At 42.6% G+C, this 15,996-nt stretch overlaps 1 protein-coding gene across 2 annotated transcripts in view; it reads left to right on the forward strand.

Annotated features, from left to right (window-relative positions):
• The window catches only part of Cwf19l2 (CWF19 like cell cycle control factor 2), a 108,203-nt gene that overhangs the window by 20,999 nt on the left and 71,208 nt on the right, over window positions 1-15,996 (forward strand). For both annotated transcript variants that reach the window (XR_005972198.1, XM_041630480.1), the window contains exons 9-10: window positions 2,272-2,362; window positions 5,615-5,707. Coding sequence is in view for 1 of the 2 variants with exons in the window: in XM_041630480.1 (XP_041486414.1) it covers window positions 2,272-2,362; window positions 5,615-5,707 (184 nt within the window). In the remaining variant the exon portion in view is untranslated. The remainder of the gene's footprint in view (window positions 1-2,271; window positions 2,363-5,614; window positions 5,708-15,996) is intronic.

Raw genomic sequence — 15,996 nt, forward strand, 5'->3', positions numbered from 1 at the left:
ATATAGCACATTTGTATCTTGATATTTATAGAACATTTTGTTAATTAAAAAGTCCATAGATAATATCTACTTTTTAATACATATATTTAGATAATATAGGCTGAATATCCCTTATCTCAAATGCTTGGGGCCTTTTTAGTGGTATGGCTTTTATTTATTTTACTTTTTACATCTGTATATGCATCATGTGATTGTTTGGGAAATCTGTCTGTGCATAAAATATACTTTGTCCCATAAATATCTAAATATCTAGTAAATACATGTGTGTGTGTGTGTGTGTGTGTGTATGTATTTTGAAGGTAAGACTTAATAATCTGGTGTTTTGAGTGTGATTATGATGTAAGATCAAGTATATGATATTAATGCTAAAACATTTAGCTCTTTCTCAAATCATTTTCAAATTTCATATGCTTTGGTTGGTGGTATGCTCAATAACATAAAAAAAAAACTTCAGATATTCTTTTGTTTTTCTGTTGTCCCATCTATCCTCACAGTTCAAACTTCCTTGAGCTGCTTCTTCATTTTCAATAAAGTTGGGGGATTTGAGTCTCTTTATTTCCCTTCCCTTCTAGGGACTTTCCATATGATAGAGAATTTAGGATTCCCATGCAGCCTTCTGATGATGTTTTTAAATTTTTTTGTTTCATTTTGTTTAGTGTATTGGTCCTTTAGTATCTGATTTTTTTAAAAAAAATTTAATGTGGTGTTTTTAATCTCTGGGTTGTTTCCCGGACTAGAAGTTCAATTTGCATCTTTTTTGTTTTTGTTTGTTGTTGTGTCTTTAGACACCAAGCTGGCTTGGAACACTCTTAACATCTTGCCTTATCCTCCTGACATTAGATGTGCCCACCAAGCCTGGTTTAAAGTGGCTCTTCAATGGCTCTTTTGAACAAATGGGATACATTTATCCTAATAATTGAATATACTTATTTCTTGTATCTGTGTCAGTTCTGGACGGCTTTTGCTTGGTAGAATTTTCTTTTAAATATGAGTTATACTTTTCTACTTGCATATCTGATAATACCTGGATATTAGATATAATGGTATTTACTTGTTGAACACTACATTTGTCCTGTTTTTTTATTGGCATATATTCATCATATGAATTGATCAATTTTATAAGACCATTTTCATTCAAATGTATAACATCTTTAAATATTTTTGCATTTTGTTTTGAAATGTAACTAACGGGAAAGCATTTGCTACTTTCTTACTCTTAATCTTAACATTTTTTTTTTAATTTGGGCTCCAAGTAGCATTTTAGTGTGCAGGACATATTTCCTAAGGCTTCTACCCAGTATTTTCCCACTTATGCAACTTTGCTCTGTGACTTGTGGGACCATATACTATTATCAGAATTCCTTTTAACGTTTCTTTAATTATGTGGGAGAATTGTTTCTCTGACTCCAGGGCAGCCCTGAATGATTCTTTCCTGGTATCACTTTCTCTTGGCAGTCTGTACAGTGACCTGGGACTACTTTGGACTTGTGTGATTGTTACTATTCTTTCCTTGCTCAGGACTTCTCCAGACTCTTGCTGGGTTCACCCTCCTTTTCTGTAGCCTCGACTCCTAAGAATCTTAAGGTGGGGTTATCTGACATTGGCTGAAATTTTCTCTAAATGAGCCTTCTCTTTAGCGTATGATCTCAATTTTAAATTATTTTGCTTATAATTAGTTATAGAACAATTTAGCAAAATAACACGCAATTGCTGCTTTTAATTCTCGAATGTGGCTAAATATACCATCCCAAGTTTACAGTTATGATTAGTAATTTATCATATTGAATACTAAATTTCTTAAGATATAAAAAATTGTGGTCTGACATTAATGCTTTTGTTGGCTTTCTTTTTAAAATCAGTGTAGATTTTGTTTCTGAGACAGGGTCTCTCAGTGAAGCCCAGAGTGGCCTCATTTAATATGCTCAAGGTGGCTTCTAACTCATGGCAGCTTCCAACTTTGGTCTACTAAGTGTTGGGATTACAGGTGTGCACTAGTACACTGGCTGAGTTTTTTAAAAAATAAAGATGTTAATTTGTATATTATTTATTTATCTTACAGTTAACAGTACTCTCCAGTTATTACTGCAACTATAATAGGTTATTCTTTGTAACAGAATCTTGAAGTGCAATTCACCCTAGAATGCTGAATGTAATTCTTTTGTGTTAGAATTGTGATCTTCTATTGGTCCTGAATGCTTTACTGAGGTCAGTTTAAGATAATGCATAATTTTAAATTATGGCATATGTTCTTCTGTCCTGTTTCACCTGCAGTCCAGAGGCAGAGTCCACCTGTATCTTGAACGTTGATGAAAAGAACAAGTTGGGGGCCAAGATTATCAAGGCAGAGATGATGGGAAATATGGTAAGACCCGTGTGTGCTGTTCACTTGGAGAAGAATGAAATGTTTAACCTTCACAGATAAATTTAGAAGCTTTAGCTATTTAGATATGGCATTCTTTGAAGATATTACTTCTTCTTAATTTCTTTTTTCTTTTATTATTAAGAATTTTTTTAATACAATCTTTTCTCATTTTACATAGCTATCCTCATTCCCACTCCTTCCCCACATCCTGCCCCACCCTTCCCCCAATGCAACTCTCCTTCCTTTCCTCAGAAAGGGTAAGGCTTCCCTTGGCGAGTCAACAAAGTCTGACACTTCACTTCTGGGCAAGACCAAGGCCCTCCAAAAAGAATGTGCTCCTAGATGCCAGTTTAAGCACTAGGGATAAATCCTGGTCCTATTGCCAGTGGCCCCACAGATTGCTCAAACCTCACAACTATCTCCTATATTCACTGGGCCTAGTTTGGTCCTTTGCAGGTTCCCTTGCTATCAGTCCAGAGTCAGTGAGCTCCCATTAGCTCAGGTAAGTTGTTTCAGTGGGTATCATAATCATGGTGTTGACCCCTAGCTCCTCCCTCTCTTGGACTGTTCTCCTGTAGATCAGCCCAGTTCTTTGCTGTAGATCTCTTTTATCTGTTTTCATCAGTTGCTGGTTGAAGATTCTATTTTCTGATTACAGGGGAAGGCCAGTTTAGGTGTCCTCTCCACTGTTCCTTAGAATGTTCTAGCTGGGGTTATGCTTATGGATTCCTAGGAATTTCCCTAGTGCCCTTTAATGGCTCTCTCAGTTAAGATATCACTTTGTTTTCTCCCCCTCACTGACCTTCCCCCTTTTTGGTATCCAGTTCCCTCTTGTTCTCTTCCTTTCTTCCCATTTCCTCTTCCTCTCCCCTTTCATCCCCCCCCCCCCCCTTTATCTCAGGATGTCTTCCCAGGTAGATCCATGTATGTCTCTCTTAGGGTTATCCTTGTTACCTAGCTTTCCTGGGATTGTGGGTTTTAGGCTGGTAATTCTATGCATTAAGTCTAATACTCATTTATTACATACAATGTTTGTCTTTCTGATTCTGGGTTACCTGACTCAAGGATGGTCTTTTCTATTTCTATCCATTTACATGCAAATTTCAAGATGTCATTTTTTTTCCACTAGTAGTACTCCATTGTGTAAATGTACCACATTGTCATTATCCATTCTTCTGTTGAGGGACATCTAGGTTATTTCTAGCTTCTGGCTGTTATGAATAATGCTGCTGTGACATAGTTAAGCAAATGTCCATGTGTTATGAGTATGCATCCTTTGGGTATATGCCCAAGAGTGGTATTGCTGGATCTTGAGATAGATTGCATTCCCACCAGCGGCGGATGTGTGTTCCCCTTACTCCACATGCTCTACAGCATGAGCTATCATTGGTGTTTTTGATCTTAGCCATTCTGACAGGTATAAGATGGTACCTCATAGTCATTTTGATTTGCATTTCTGTGATAGCTAAGGATATTGAGCAATTCCTTAAGTGTCTTTGGCCATTTGAGATTCTTCTGTTGAGAATTCTCTGTTTAGATTTGTGTCCCATTTTTTGATTGGATTGCTTGGTAATTTGATGTCTAGTTTCTTGAGTCGTTTATATGTCTTCTGTCTGTGGGGTAAATGAAGATATTTTCCCATTCTGTAGGCTGCCATTTTGCTTAGTGACTGTGTCATTTGCCTTACAGAAGCTTCTCAGCTTCAGGAGGTCCCAGATATTGATTGTTGCTCTCAGTGTCTGTGCTACTGAGGTTATATTTAGGAAGTGGTCTCCTGTGTCCATGTGTTCAAGGCTCCTTCCCACTTTCTCTTCAGTGAGGTTCAGTGTGATTATATTCATGTTGAGGTCTTTGATCCATTTGTTTTTTTTTTTCTTTGATCCATTTGGATTTAAGTTTTGTGCATGGGGATAGATATGGATCTGTTTACATTCTTATACGTGTTCACATGCAGTTATGCCAGTACTGTTTCTTGAGAATTTCTAATGATAGTACTCTTGTGGTTTCTCTATTGGAGAAATATATATTATATCTCCTTTTTAGATTTCTGGAATTTATGAAGAACATGTTATTTTTACATACCTTTCTACTTATTCTTGCATTTCTAACATCTAACATCTGGGACAGAGTTGGAGGAGTTAACGATGTCTTTCTTTCACTTCCATTTTAACCTAAGAATGCTTATTAGTTTCTTTTTGTAAAGATTTAATTTTCATTAAACATTTTTATTGGTGTGTGTGTGTGTGTGTGTGTGTGTGTGTGTATACTGTGATGCCCTCTGAAGCCAGAAAAAGATGTTAGCTCTTTTTGGAGCTATGGAGTTATAGGGGGTTGTGAACCACCTCAAGTATGTGCTGGGTATTGATGGCTGGTCCTTTGTAAGAGCAGCAAATGCTCTTAACCACTGAGGTGTCTGCAGCCCAACACTGCTTATTATTACTTTCTTAAAATATCACATAAGAACCTAAAAACTTGGTACAGGTCGGATAACTCAGTAGGTAAAGGAGTTTGTTATAAAGGCTGATAACCCAAGTTTAATCTGTACCACCAACCTATTACTACTGCAAGTTGTGCTCTGATCTCCATACATATGCTATGATGAAACTCAACAGTAAATTTAAAATGTTTAAGAAGAACATAAAAAATGTTTATGAGTTAAGACCAATTTGCCTACAATTAAATAAAAATAGGGATAATTTGGTAGGACCTACTCATTCATTAACCATATATAATATATATAATACATATATATTACCATTTATTTTAATTTGTATTAATTTTGATATGGCAGAATAGCAAAGACAGAAATTCTTCTGTGTTCCAGGATAGTGAATTCATTTACTGAAATATACATGGAGTTGTTTTAAATTTAAATGTAAATGCTTTGGAGACAGTCCTGCAGCTTGCTCTGTAGACCAGGCTGTCCTCGAACTCGCAGAGATCCGCCTGGCTCTGCCTCCAAAGTGCTAGGATGTGTGCCACCGTCACCCTGCTGCAAAAGTGTAATTCTTGATGATATGTATTTTTTTTCCATTTTCTTACCTCTCTCAAAGTATAGTTTCTTGAAATTATTCACCTCAAAATCATAAACAGAATATCTCAATACTCAAAAAATTTGTAACTGAAGAGTGCTTGTTAAAATTAGTGTCAATTGGTTATTGCAGTCAGGTGTTGACTGCTTTATAACTTTGAAATATTCTGTAATGTAAAATTTAACAACACAGCTTACCTATTTGATTTTTTCTTTTGAAGGAATTAGCTGAACAACTTAAAGCCCAACTTAAAGAGGCAAATAAATTTAAAGAAACCATAGCACAGATATCAGCACAAAGATCGAGAATAAAGGTAAGTAATGAAAGCTTGTTTGAATGTATATTACTTTGTTTAATGTTATTATACTACAGCAGTGGTATTGTCATTCTAGATGTCTCTATGTAAATTTCACCAGCATTCCCTGGTGAAAGCCTCATCCTCAGGCCGAGGAAATAATTTATTCTAAATTCTGTGGCTTGATGATGTCCTTAATTTTTTTTTCCTACAGTAGAATAAGATAATTGAATTAGATACTAATTTCAGATAAGACAAATGATTTTGTCTATGGTTTGTTTGTCTATTTATTATTGAATGGAACAGATTAAAAATGCTTACCTATTTAGAACTTTCATCTGTGTATGGATGATTTTTGCCAGCTATAAGGCTGTTTTATAGATAAAGAATTGATAGGACTAAAGCATATTGAGATTTGTTTATAAGAATATCCATAGAAAATGTTTGTAATTGAACATTCACTTTCAGTGTTTGTAAAATCAAAAATTGTGGATTGAACAGTGTTTGTTAGGAATAATGTAAAACTCTGGAGCATTTACGAAAGCATTTATAAATCCTTTCTATTTGTAGCAGAAAATATGTTTGCATTTTTGGAGAAAAAATGTTAAGATTGGTTTGCCTAATTTCACTTTTAATTTCTTGAGATAAGCACTCTCTACTCTGTCCTGGGATTCACTATTGTAGATCAGTTGGTGTCGAATTCAATACAGATCCACCTGCCTGTCCTTCCCAAGCACTGGGATTAAAAATGTTTGCCACTGTGCAATGCCAGGTTTTTTTTGTTTTTCTTCTCTGTAGAACAGACCTCTCTGTTGTAAGTGAATATAAAATGAGTTGGTTTCGGGTCTTTTGTACTGGCAACATCATGAAAATGAAAGTAACAAAGTGACACCCAAGGGAAGGAAGTGGTTTAATTTTCAGAGTGTATCAGTTTGAGGCCCTGGTTTGTTAATTCCATTTATCAAGCATTTATTGAGGACTCTGTTATTTTACAGTGTTCCAGGTCTTCTATATACTTAAAATGCTTACCTTTTCTTGGCCTGAAAAGGTGGTTAAGACAGAAAATCACAAATAGTATAATGGTTGCTTTCTTAATGACTCGTAATAATAGCAATGTGAATATTCTTAAAATTACTTGTGAACTGATGGTTGGCTGTGATTACATTCTTGTTTTCCTTGTTGAACAAGAAAGTAACTATTTCTGTGAAATGGAAATAAAGTGCAAATTTACCAGAATTGTGAAGAGCTAGAAAATAAAAGTACAGGGCCAGAATTTGAAGGCCTTACAGATTCTTGGGCTTTCCATGTTAAGTTTAATTCCTCTAGACTTCTGTGCAGAATTAAGGTTGTTTACAGATGTATAAAATGTGTGTGTGTGTATTCTGTTTACGCTGAACTGATAGTGTCATAAAATGTGATTGACTTTATGAAAAAACTAAATAGAGAATATAGGAAATGGGGCTAAAGAGCTGTCTTGGTGGTAGAACTGTAAGTTTAGTTCCAGCGTGCACATAGCTGCTCACAAACATGTGTAACTCCAATTCCGTGGGATCTGTATCACTCTTCTAGCCTCTTCTGGGACTAGCTTCACGTGTGGTACACGTGTATGCAGACTAAACATTTATGCATGTAAAATAAAAATATAAGAATATATAAAATGTCTCAATTTTTATGTTGAATCGAATCAACATAAAATTCCTGTGTGCTGACTGTGTTCAGTTTTTAGATCTTTTATTGCATTAATAATGTTGGGCCCTAAAGCCTCTCCAAGGAGGTGGTTGCCCCAAGAGACACCCACAACTCGGTTGATGCAATAGCAAGAGGAATTTTTATTCTGCCGCGGCAGAGGTCCCCCAGCCTCGAGAGGAGAAGGACAACCGCTTTGTCTATTACAAGCTCCTTTAAAGGAAAAAAACACAAAATCAGGGAGGGGGGGAGTACAAAATCAAAGGGAAAGCCCAAAAATCATTTGTCTACTATTTTGACTAGTTCATTTAACGGTGAGCTAACTCTACTTAATCAATGTTGTAACAGTTACAAGGAGGTGCCTTGATCAATGTCATGGTTACAAGGAAGAGCCTTGATCAATGTCATGGTTACAAGGAGGTGCCTTGATCAATGTCATGGTTACAGGGAGGTGCCTTGATCAATGTCATGGTTACAAGGAGGAACCTTGATCAATGTTATGGTTACAAGGAAGAGCCTTGATCTACCTCATGGTTACAAGGAGGAACCTTGATCAATGTTATGGCGGTTACAAGGTCGTCTCACCCCAGTTCCAGGGTCCGGGTCTATACAATGGAGATGGAAAGTACTCAAAGCTCTCGTGTACGTGTTGTTGGTTACCAGGGCCCTGGTTCCCAGGAAGGGGGGTGCAGTAGTGCTAAGGTGCCTCTAAGTCTTTCATTTCCCCCCTTTGTTTTGGTCGAATCTCAATCTTGAGATTCTCAGGGATTATCCCTAAGGACATGATATTGCTGGGTCAACACCATAGCTTGAATAATGCTAAGTCGCTCGCGAATGAACATCAGGAGTCGATTAAGGATACAGGGCCCAAAGGTCAGGATAAGCAATAAGATGATCAAGGGACCAGTGATGGTGGAAATGAGTGTCGTGAACCAGGGGGAGCGGTTAAACCAGCCTTCAAACCAACCTTGTTGTTCCTCCCTCTCTCTCTGTCTTTTGTCTAACCTGTCTCTGAGCTTAGCCATCGAATCTTTAATTACCCCAGAGTGGTCTACGTAGAAACAACATTGTTCCTTTAGGGCAGCACAAAGTCCTCCTTCTTGAAGAAATAGCAAGTCTAACCCGCGCCTATTTTGTAACACTACCTCAGAAAGAGAAATTATTGAATCTGCAAGCTTGGTTATAGATTGTTCTAGGGCCCTTAAGTCCTGGTCAATAGCTGCTCTTAATTCCTCAAAATGTTGGGGAATTTTGGAACTCTGTACTAGAGCAGTAGTACCTGTGCCAACACCGGCTGCCACCCCAAGGCCCAAGATCACTGCTAGAGTCATGGAGATGGGCTCTCGCCGATAACGGCTCGGGTGCCTGTCAAATTCATCTTCAAATGTTTTAGCAGGATAATAAAAGACCCTTGGAACTAGTCGAACAAGCACACAATAATCTTTGGGACCATCAAAAACCAATGTCGCCACACAAGGCGTCAGGCCTGTATTACAAGCCCACCATTTGTCTGAATCAGGGATCAGGTATCCGGTTTTAGAAGTTTTAGGGCTCTTAAGGGTCTCATTACATAAATGTTTGTGAGCAGCCGGTGGATTTCCCAAGCATGTCCCTGCACCAGTGACCTCTGTAAGAGTTAGTCTGTGACTACCTCCCCAAGCACAGCCATCCTGGCTAGTTGTGTTATTGAAACCCCCAGATATTGCAATCCCTTCATTGCTATGACAGGCATAGCCAGCAAGATTGTGTCATATTGGGGTCCGTACTATTCAGCAAAGAAAAAGCTCCCACTATTAGATTAAACAGTCGCTGGCCTGTATTAGAAAGTGCCAGCGGTGAAGCAGGGGTAGCAGAAGAATTTTTAGGACTTGAAGGGGGACCTAGGACCTTGGCGAAGGGGGTGGCCACCTCAGCCAGGGCTAGCTGTCCCTGGTCAGGCAATACCGGGTTGGGCCCTAGTGCTGTGGTCCTGGGAGATGTTATAATAATTCGTAGGGTGAACAGAATCCCTATGTCTTCCCCTCCTGGGTTATACAACCGTAAACCCCAAATATTGCCTGTTAACCAATTAGCTTTTTTTCCCTTCTCCGTGAAGGTGATTGTGATTTCAGATTCCCTTGGTGTGGTACGGGTGAAAGAGACTAAGTCTTCTTTGTTAGCCCCAAACCAGGTGGTACTGACACTGGTTTCACATCCCAGGTAGCACAATAATACACTTCGCCCCCTCCCCCCCCCCCCACTGCCAAGTTCGTCTTCCCCCAGGGCAAACATACCATTCAGAATGTCTGCACGCAGGATAAGAATTCCCGGGAGTTCGTTCAGTATCCCCCCAAGAGTCTTTTGCCAAAACACATAGGTCAAATTCTAGCTGGGGGAACCAGGTACCCAGGGGGTGAACTCCAGTGGCTAGCCTTAAGACTTGCCCAGTTTCAAAGTTAGTCAGAGTCCAAGTTAAGTCCTGAGGTGTATGAGGGTTCTTAGCACTGTGTGTGGAGGAAAATACCAGGGCAAAGAACAGCAAGCCTGGTAGGATCAGGCTTCCTTGACTAGTCTCAGTTTTAGAGGATTTTGGGTACGCTGAAGCTTCCATTTGGAAAGTTCTGGGTCGTCCTGTGGAGGTGCTGGCTTGACGTGAGACGCGTGGATCCAGGCTGCAATACCGTCCACTTTGAGGGCAGTAGGTGTCCTAAGAAGCACGGTGTAGGGTCCCTTCCAGCGAGGTTCAAGGTTCTGGGACCGATGTCTCCGCACGTACACAGAATTGCCAACCTGGAACGGATGCGAGATCTCCGGATGCCCAGGCTGGTAGGCAGCAGCTAGGGGTCTCCACACTTGGGCCTGGACTATCTGAAGTGCTTTTAGCCGCGCCTGCAAATCAGGTTTGTGAGTAGCGGGGTCAGGAGGGGCCTTAAAGGAGGCCAATGGGGGAGGCTCCCCATATAGGATCTCATAGGGAGTAAGTCCAAGCCGAGAAGGGGTGTTCCGCACCCGGAACAGGGATAGGGGAAGGAGCTGTACCCAGTCTCTAATGCCAGATTCCAAAGCTAATTTGGATAAAGTCTCCTTTATGGTTCTATTCATCCTTTCTACCTGTCCTGAACTCTGGGGTCTGTATGCACAATGTAATTTCCAATTAATCCCCAGTGTCTTGGCCACGCCCTGACTTACCTGGGAGACAAAGGCTGGGCTATTGTCAGACCCGATTACCTTGGGCAGGCCAAACCGAGGAAAAATATCTTCTAGTATCTTCTTCACCACCATTTGAGCCATTTCTCGTTTGGTGGGAAAAGCTTCAGTCCAACCGGAGAAGGTGTCTATAAAAACTAGGAGATACTTATTACCATATTTTCCTGGCCTTATTTCAGTAAAGTCCACTTCCCAATGAATACCAGGTCGGTCTCCCCTTATTCTTATGCCCTCCGGGGCACTTTGCCATTTTGCATTTACCTTGGCGCAGGGGACACAAGTTGATGTCACTTGCTGTATGAGTGAGTTAAGACCTGGAATATAAAAATCTGTCTTTTCCATAAGAGATTTAATCTTTTTATGTCCTAAATGAGTCCATCGATGCATTTGAGTGACCAGCTCAAAAGCATCTTTCTTGGGCAACACAGTTTTGCCGTGATATTTCCAAACTTTTTGTTGTTCATCAAAGTCTGCATTAAGTTTCTGAATAGTCTCTAGATCCTGGGTTGAATATTGGAAATGATCTTCTATGTAGGAGGGTGCCTCTGCCAAGGATAATATTTCTGAGTTAAGCGTGGCCTTTGTAGCCATCTCATCTGCCATCTGGTTTCCTTTGGCAATAGGATCATCGCCCTTCTGATGTCCTGGGCAATGGATAATGCTCACCTTCTTGGGTAGGAAGAGAGCCTTTAATAGTCCCAGGATTTCAGTCTTATTTTTAATTTCTTTTCCAGCAGAGGTTAGCAGTCCTCTTCTTCGATAAATTTCCCCATGGACGTGGGCCGTTGCAAATGCATAACGGCTGTTTGTATATATGTTTGCTTTTTGTCCTTTTGTTAGCTCTAAAGCCTTAGTAAGGGCTATTAACTCTGCCTTTTGGGCAGAGGTTCCTGGGGGCAATGCCCATGCCCATATATGGTATTTTGTCCATCCACCACCGCCGCCCCCGCCTTTCGCTCACCTTCTTTGAAGAAGCTGCTGCCATCTGTGAACCAGGTATAATCTGCATCAGGAAGCTGGCAATCAGTCAAATCCTCCCTGGTTCCGTGGTATTCTGCCAATATCTGGTGACAGTCATGAGGTACCCAAACAGTGGGTTCCGAATTGGGAAGCAAGGTGGCAGGGTTCAGCAATGTCGCATTTCCAAATGTGATGTGTTCAGGATTGAGCAACAGCGACTGGTAGTTGGTTATGCGGGCATTCGAGAGCCATCTATCAGGGGGTTGACGAATTACAGTCTCTAAAGCATGAGGTGCTATTATAGTCAGCGGTTGGCCCAGAGTCAATTTATCTGCATCTTTGACCAGGGTAGCTACAGCTGCTACCATACAGAGGCAAGGGGGCCATCCTGTCACCACATTGTCCATCTTTTTGGAGATGTAGGCCACTGGCTTTTTCCAGGGTCCCAGTTTCTGAGTCAGCACCCCTTTTGCTACCCCCTTGTTCTCATCTACGTATAAGGTGAATGGTTTGGTGACATCAGGGAGACTCAAAGCAGGGGCCGAAAGGAGGGCCCTTTTTATTTTATCAAAAGCCCGTTGTTGGTCCTCTCCCCAGGAGAAAGGGGCGTTGGCTTTGGTAAGCGGATACAGTGGGGCAGCCATTTCAGCAAAACCCGGTATCCATAACCTACAGAAACCGGCAGTTCCCAGAAATTCTCGGACCTCTCGTGCCCCTTTGGGAGGGGGAATTTGTGCCACGGCCCGCTTCCGACTGTCTGTTAGCCATCTCTGTCCACCCTCCAAGAGGTACCCCAGGTAGGCTACTTGCTTCTTGCAGATCTGTGCCTTTTTAGCAGATGCCCTGTAGCCCAGTTCACCTAATCTGGTGAGTAGGGCTCGAGTCCCTCTGAGGCATTCCTGCTCAGTCTCTGCAGCCAGCAGGAGGTCATCTACATATTGGAGTAAGATTACCTCTGGATTGGTGGTGCGAAAACTGGCCAGATCCTGGTGTAGGCCCTCATCGAATAGAGTTGGAGAATTTTTGAATCCCTGGGGTAGTCTCGTCCAGGTGAGCTGCCCAGAAACTCCTGAATCAGGATCTTTCCATTCAAAGGCAAACAATGGCTGGCTCTGAGGGCTAAGTCTTAGACAGAAAAAAGCATCTTTTAAATCAAATACTGAGTACCACACAGGGGTCGGAGGCAGGGTACTTAAGAGATTATAAGGATTAGGCACCGTAGGATAAATGTCTAGAGTGTGGTGGTTAACTTCTCTTAAGTCTTGGACTGGTCTGTAGTCCCCTGTGCCTGGCTTCTTTACTGGGAGAAGAGGTGTGTTCCAGGGGGAATGGCAGGCCTTTAAGACGCCCAGTTTTAAAAGTCTCTGAATGTGGGGCCTGATTCCTTCTCGGGTCTCAGCGGCTCATGGGGTATTGTCTTATGGAAACTGGAGTGGCTGATGGTTTTAGCTCTATTATCAAAGGAGATTGATTGCTTGCCAGCACCATACCTGCGGTTTCCGCCCAGGCCTGGGGGAAATCACGGAGCCATTCGTCATCAATGGGCAGCTCTGGGGGAGGAGGCAGTTCAAACAGTCTATGTTCGTCCTCTAATCTTACAGTTAGAATTTGAAGAGTCTGGCCAGTATTGTCAGTGACTGAGACCCCATTTTCTGAGAAGTGAATTTGTGCCCCAACTTTGGACAGGAGGTCTCTGCCCAGCAGTGGGTAGGGGCATTCTGGCACCATGAGGAAGGAATGAGTCACTTGACCAGTGTTTAAATTAACCTTTTTTTCTGTGGTCCATCAGTATATCTTTCCCCCGGTGGCCCCCTGAACCCAAGAGGTTTTTGAACTCAAAGGTCCGTTTGCTTGTGTGAGGACCGAATGCTGGGCTCCAGTATCTACCAAAAAGGTGGTAGGGTGCCCCCCCACTAGAAGGGTTACCCGGGGCTCAGGGGGGGGCTCTGAGCCCTGACCATCCTAATCTCTGTCTTCCAAGGTCAGAACAGGAACTGCCTTTTTCTTGGGTTCAGCTGGACGTTTTGGGCAGTCCTTAATCCAATGTCCTCTCTCTTTGCAATAGGCACACTGATCTTGGTCCACTCGTGGCTGCCTTTTGTCTCCCCTATCCTTGTCCTGGCGTTTCTTAGGTTGCTCTACACTGCGTACTGTTGTGGCCAAGATCTTACTTAACTCACGGCTACGCCTTTTATCTCGCTTGTCCTCCCTCTCTTCCTGTTCCTTGCGCCATCTCTCTTCCTTTTCCTCTGGTGTCTCTCTTTTGTTAAAAATTCTCTCTGCCTCCTTTACTAAATCTTGGAGGGAGTAACTCTGCAGTCCCTCCATCCTCTGCAGCTTGCTACGAATGTCAGGTGCTGACTGGCTTATAAAAGACATTATTATATCAGCCTGGCGATCCGCTGCCATGGAATCAAAAGGGGTGTACATTCTGTACCCCTCCTTTCTAAAAATACTGCAGGTGTTTCCTCAGGCCCCTGTATTATTGCTCTTACCTTAGCCAAATTAGTGGGGCGTCTGCCAGCCCCTTGGAGACCCGCTAACAGAATCTGGCGGTAGAGACGAAGTCGCTCCCTACCAACTGGAGTATTGAAGTCCCAATTGGGTCGGGTCAAAGGGAAGGCATCCTCTATCTCATTTGGCAACTGGGTTGGCCTTCCGTCAGCTCCCAGGACATTCTTCCGAGCTTCAAGGAAAACACGCTGTTTTTCCTCTGTTGTGAGAAGTATCTGCAAAAGTTGTTGGCAATCATTCCAAGTGGGCTGGTGAGTAATCAGAACAGATTCTATAAGGGCAGTCAGGGCCTGGGGATCCTGGGAAAAGGAAGGGTTATGAAGTTTTCAGTTATAAAGATCAGAGGCTGAATGAAAAAGGCCAGTATTGAAATTGGTCAGCCATTGAGCGGATGGGGAGTGCGTGGGAAGTCCACCTTGACGCAGGCCTGCGGGCTGTGAACTAGCCCCCCTCCCCCCAGCGGTATCAGTCGTGCCGGGGCTAGGGGGCCTGTCAGGATCTATATCAGGTTCAGCAGGTTCCTCGGGAACAGGCGCGAGGTGGGGGGGTACCTCGGCCTGAGGCGGAGGACGCTGGGGATAGGGAGGAGGAGGGTCAAAAAGCAGGAGGTCTGACTGGTTGTCAGAGAGGATTGGTGGTGTCTGGGTCTGGGACTTCTGTTTCGGTCGCTCCTGCACGGGGAAAAGAGAGGACAAGGAGTCCAGGGGAGGGGCAATTGGGGTTGCTGCCGTCCTCGGAGTCATAGGGGTGATGGAGGGCCAGGGAGCCGGTACTGGGTTTCCGGCTCCCGCAGGCAGGACAAATGGTTTGACCCAGGGCAGAGGGTCTCTGGACAAGCTCTCCCAAGTTAGGATGTAAGGAACTTGATCAGGATGGCCCTGCGGGCCAGGCTGAAAGAATCTTGTCTTAACCTGCAAAATAGCATTCAGATTAAATGTTCCGTCCTGTGGCCAGCCCACTCCGAAAGTGGGCCACTCCACGCAACAGAATGCTTGCCAGCATTTCTTTCGGATTACCATAGACTGGTTGCGAGCTCTGTCCTCAACCTCTTTCCAGTGGTCTAAAGTCAAAGTTAAGGGGGTAGTTATTTGTTGTCCCATTGCACTAGATTCCAACTCAAAAACGAACACAAAGACAAAAACAACAATACAAAATGACAGACACAGATTCAAAACCTAGAGCCGCGCGGCAACAAACTGATACGAACCTGGAAGGGAGTGGGCGATAAGGGCCACACTCCCTAGAAACTAAGATGACCTAGTCGCTCCTAGTTTCACAAATTGCCAGTGAAGCGTCCTCCATGGCTGGGCCAGGGAGTGTTCCTGGACACGTCTGTCCCACTGCCTGGTCTCCTTCAAATACTAGCCCTGCGCAGGTACAATTTTCCTTCAAATTTCATAAACATAAAGCACAATAAGAGAAATAGACAAACTTAGGGGTCTGAGGGCGACCAGCACTTCCCGGCCAATGCACCAAATGTTGGGCCCTAAAGCCCCTCCAAGGAGGTGGTCGCCCCAAGAGACATTCACAACTCGGTTGATGCAATAGCAAGAGGAATTTTTATTCTGCCGCGGCAGAGGTCCCCCAGCCTCGAGAGGAGAAGGACAACCGCTTTGTCTATTACAAGCTCTTTTAAAGGTAAAAACCACAAAATCAGGGAGGGGGGGAGTACAAAATCAAAGGGAAAGCCCAAAAATCATTTGTCTACTATTTTGACTAGTTCATTTAACGGTGAGCTAACTCTACTTAATCAATGTTGTAACAGTTACAAGGAGGTGCCTTGATCAATGTCATGGTTACAAGGAAGAGCCTTGATCGATGTCATGGTTACAAGGAAGAGCCTTGATCAATGTCATGGTTACAGGGAGGTGCCTTGATCAATGTCATGGTTACAAGGAGGAACCTTGATCAATGTTATGGTTACAAGGAAGAGCCTTGATCAATGTTATGGTTACAAGGAA

The sequence above is a fragment of the Microtus oregoni genome, unplaced genomic scaffold (assembly GCF_018167655.1).
Source record: "Microtus oregoni isolate MIOR12 unplaced genomic scaffold, Mior012 000034F_ref0000314, whole genome shotgun sequence".
NCBI classification, from domain to species: Eukaryota; Metazoa; Chordata; class Mammalia; order Rodentia; family Cricetidae; genus Microtus; species Microtus oregoni.